Source organism: Mizuhopecten yessoensis, unplaced genomic scaffold (assembly GCF_002113885.1).
Source record: "Mizuhopecten yessoensis strain PY_sf001 unplaced genomic scaffold, ASM211388v2 scaffold11127, whole genome shotgun sequence".
Lineage (NCBI taxonomy): Eukaryota > Metazoa > Mollusca > Bivalvia > Pectinida > Pectinidae > Mizuhopecten > Mizuhopecten yessoensis.
In genome coordinates this window covers 157172-161886 of record NW_018408893.1, presented here as the reverse complement: position 1 = coordinate 161886, position 4715 = coordinate 157172, and the positions used below count along the sequence as shown (strand labels likewise).

Genomic DNA, 4715 nt, shown 5'->3' with positions numbered 1-4715 from the left:
TGCAAAGTAACACCGATTTATTGGCCAAAATTTGTCCAAAACTTAATAAAGTGTGCTCTACTGCTTTAATTTCTCGCCAAGTAGAACTTTGCCCGGACTCATCTTTATTCCACATGACGTGAGAGATGTGCTCGTTTAGCTCAACACAGTAGCCTGCGCCCGCGATAGCGCTAGCGTCAGTAAAGATATGAAGATCGTGGTCAACTGCGTGTGTGTTAAGGTTGAATATACTCGGAGGTAAACTAAGGACATTTAGCTCCCAAAATTGCAACTCATGCAAAGCTTGATCTGACAGGCACATCGGCGAATCCCAAGAGGTACGATGACATATACACTTGTGTAACTCCCTCGTATGAAAATTACATACGCGTCCCAGGCTACGCGACACGGATATGACCTTACCTGTAAAAACAGCTACAGCACGCGCGGATACTGCGCTCGTCTCACCGATGAGCTCATTGGCCAAGTTTTTAATCTCAGATCTTTTACAGACACTTATTTCTATTACACCACCTACAAAGTCCCATATGAAACCTAGCCACTCTAATTTCTGTACTGGCATCCAGACGCTTTTCTCATGATTCGGTGCGAAACCAGCGCACAACAAATCAGAACGAACCATATCAGATAAAGTTTTTGCAGCAGAAATTGACTGGGCAACTCCTAACCCGTCTTCAAGGTAAACGATCATCATGTGACCTTCCGACCGCCACTTTTTGACTAGAGGCCTCAACATTTTCGTAAAAATATGTGGCGCCGAAGACAAGCCAAACGGTAAACATTTACAAACGAAATTTTTCACTTTATTTCCAACTGTCCAAGAAAACCCCAAAAACTTTATGTGATCTGGATGCATTTCAATATGGTGATATCCTGACTTTAAATCAAATTTAAATCCGAAAAACCCCTGTTGTACATATTCTAGTGCTTCTCTGCTACCCTCTAGTTTAAACTTTTGTTTTACTACATACTGATTGACGTATCTTAGATCTAAAATAAGTCTTTTCTTGCCCTTACTGTTAACAGAAACCAACAGTGGGTTAATTACGTAGGGAGGCGACTCACACTCATCTATTACACCGCTCGCGAGCAATTCAGAAATAGCGTCACTGACAAAAGTACTATGCGTAAGCGCCGACTTATTATTTTTCATTATTTTCGACTCAGGTTCCACAATAAACGGAATTAAATACCCATATTCAACTACACTACAGACATAATCCCTAGCTTTTAGACATGTTTTCCAAAACTTCAGACAAGATTTGAGACTGCCTTTAACAAATCCATTTTGATTTACAAACGTATTTTTTACAGATACGACTTCATTCAAATGATAGCTTACCATCTTCTGATCTTCATTGTTTGATTGCGGGGACACTCTGGGTGTGGGTTGGGGTGGTTCTGACTCTCCTCGGGCAGTTGCTGGCCCAGTGTCCGGCCCCGTAGCAGTAGAAACAGGTCGAGTTTTGTTTGTTGACCGGTCCTGCTGAGGAGGGATGGAAACCCCCGGGCGCTCCAGGCATACTTCCGTTAACCGCTCCTCTTTGGGCGTAGAAAGGGAACTCTCCCATTTCTCCAGTACTTTGAAAGCCTCGAAAAAGATCGACGTTCCCCGTGTTGCCTCCGCTTCCCCGCCCAAGACCTGGACGTTCATACGGCTTATTCGTATTACGGCTAGCAGATTTTGCCTTCCGTTTCCTCTGTGCTCTGGCCTCAGCCTGACGCAACTTAGAAGAATCATCAGCGTCGTCACAAATAGGGTCATCTTCGTACTCAGCAACCGTGTCCCAACCATGACGGTCCGCTATCTTAACAATCTTATTCCTCTCGTCTAAATGAGCGAGACAGATCGTGAGCGTCGACTCTGCTAATTCGCTATTATCGTCTTTAATAGCTTTAATAGCTTTGGAAATGTCCAGTCTTATCTCAGAGTTAAAGACAAACTGTTTACGGTTCCCTTCAAATTTAAATTTAGTCTGACTTATTCGCTGCCAAAAGTTTCTCCTGACTTTGAAGTTTTTTGTCAATGTCGGACGAAATGAGGGAATGGTGAGAACTCAGTGCGATATCCAGCCTAGAGCTAAAAAGGGACAGGGCATCAGCAGTGGAAAGGTTCACCGTAGAATCCTGCCTGGTACATGTAGGCTCAGTTGAGCTACCCTCTTTGTCAATGTTCATTTTGTTTTAGTCATACAGTGTACAGGTAAAATACACGTCCGTACTGCTGTGAACGATCTCGTCGAATGCTAATACACACTAAATGCACGTGCGAAGTGCTACACTACACCTGTAGCATGAATTTAAGAACTACACTACAAACGAAACGAAATTCATTTATAAGAAGGTGAGCTGATAATACAGTTATAGGAAGGTGAGCTGGTCACAGTTGTAGGAAGGTGAGCTGATATTAACATTATGGAAAGGTGAGCTGATATTAAAATTATGGAAAGGTGAGCTGATAATAAAGTTATAGGAAGGTGAGCTGATAATAAAGTTATAGAAAGGTGAGCTGATCATACAGTTATACTAGGTGAGCTTATCATACAGTTAAAAATATAAAAGTAATTGCATATTTCTGTTTTCACTCCCCCTTTTCGCGTCTGGGGATAATGAGGGTTTTTTGTTTCTGTGCTCTCTTATATTTGTCAAGGAGGCTCCACCCTTTCGCAATTAGCCTGCAGAATTCAATGAAAGTTTCACATAATGGTTATGTCACAATGTAGAGATGATTTTATGAAAATCTAAGCATTCCGATAAACTGAGGATTTTTTGTAAAAAAGACCAAAAAACTGATTTTTTGTCAAATTCAACACTTTCACATTTTTTTGAGCGTGTGGCATTATTCAAAACTATTACAACAATAAAACAATGAAAAGAAACATTGGTAATCAACCCTACAAATATTTTATTTATCATAAAATATCTACAAAATGTTACAAAAAGCGTTTTTTATTGAAATTGTATGGATAATAGTTACTTAATACAATCTAAGAGCAAACAGGACACATAGTTTCATACAAAAAGAGTGAAAAATTCAACCAAATACACACAAAGTCTTAATAATTCATTTATTTTACACTTTACAATAATTTTGATTCTGATGAGAGTTGTCTACCTTGAAAGAAAGAGGAACTTTTTGCAGAGGGATAGAATTTATACAATGACACTTATTTTATTTACTATACCAAAAACGACAGAAATAAATTAAATTACTATATATGACAATTTTCTGTTCTTTTATGGAACAAAATTACTCTCAATCATGTACACTTTAGACATCATTTCATAGCCCGCTTACGCATGGGTAGCAGAGTACAGTAGCGTATGTGGTGGCCATGGTTTTCATAATTTTTCAAAAAAAAAAATTGAATTTGGTTTGAGACTACAATTTTGGGCATTTACAAATCTGTGTTTACACAACAAAAGCTAACTTTTCATGTAGTCTGTTTTTGTACTCAGCACATGTGTAAATATTGTGAAAAATCCACCGGAATGACCTATGCTAAAACGTGAGTATTTCTGTTACCGAGTAGGTGATATTTAATTTCAGACAGGTTTTAAGAAAAACAATTCTACTTGCGGGGGTCAAATTCTGGGTTAAAAATCATGATTTTTTGCGTATTTTGGTGTTTTTTGATGTGGTAACCATGCTTTTCACAAGTCCCAAATCTTGGGAAATCACTTTATGAAAAAAAAAAAGTTCTTCTACAAAAAACGTTTTCAAAATGTGGTTTATAAATATATATATATATGTAGGTGTTTTGTGCAGGATGAATCTGCTATCCATGTTTATCCGAGACATGCCCTTTATTTTTAGGGTCAAGCCATTTCTACTGTACTCGGCCACCATGGTATATGAACAAGTCAGGTACATATATATATGTAACCGTAGACAATCCCATGGTATGCCGTTATTACGTGCACCCACATGCACTTGCGTTTTATAGGGATTCTGATATTTTACAAACCACTATTTCATGGAGTATTGTAATTGCATTTGTGAACCGATTTATCTGACAGAGCGTAACTCGCTGCTCGACAACAAAAGTCAGCGACCAATGCAAGAGCTTGTGAACTACTGTTAGCACGTGATACGTGCAGGTGAGGTCGGTAAACAAAACACATCAGTCTGCATTCCATGCGCCTCATATATATACAACCTTCTGATCATATGTCAGTGTTTTCCTTTGAGTTAATTAATATCTTTGTATCATAATCTTTATTCCTGAAGTACGTGTAATTGCACATGATTTCCAAGTTATTAGTAAATCTCGATATCGAGTGTTGACATATCATCGTCACGCATGTGTACTTTTGTTTACTTAGTGTTACTATAATTTACACTACGGTAATGGAATGCCTGATACGCAATACGAAAATGACGACATGAAAATATGACAAGAAAAACATGTGTATTACGAAGGGTGGAAAGTCCTTAAGTCCCTACTGTTGTGTCTTTCAGAAACCATTTCTTTGAAATTTTCCATGTTATTGATATTCAATTTCCATATGCATGTTATTCACAGTAATTGCATACATGTATTTGGAAGTCAGTTCTTTTTTCTGTGAAAAATATGTTGTCAAAGTCTTTCTCATAATTACAAATTGCATTACGTGAACATGGGACTTACAGGGGTAAATGATAAATATGTGTGTTGCAAATGAGGGTATAGGCCATGTCTGGAGTCAGGTGCCCACGGTATAAGTGGAAAGTT

The 4715-nt window shown here is 38.3% G+C and overlaps 1 protein-coding gene across 1 annotated transcript in view; it reads right to left on the bottom strand.

Annotated features, from left to right (window-relative positions):
- The window catches only part of LOC110466286, a 3497-nt gene extending 1618 nt beyond the window's left edge, over window positions 1-1879 (bottom strand). Inside the window, exon 1 of the mRNA XM_021522693.1 lies at window positions 1343-1879. Within this exon, the coding sequence (XP_021378368.1) occupies window positions 1343-1795 (453 nt within the window). The 5' untranslated portion in view covers window positions 1796-1879. The remainder of the gene's footprint in view (window positions 1-1342) is intronic.
- Window positions 1880-4715: the final 2836 nt, after the last annotated feature.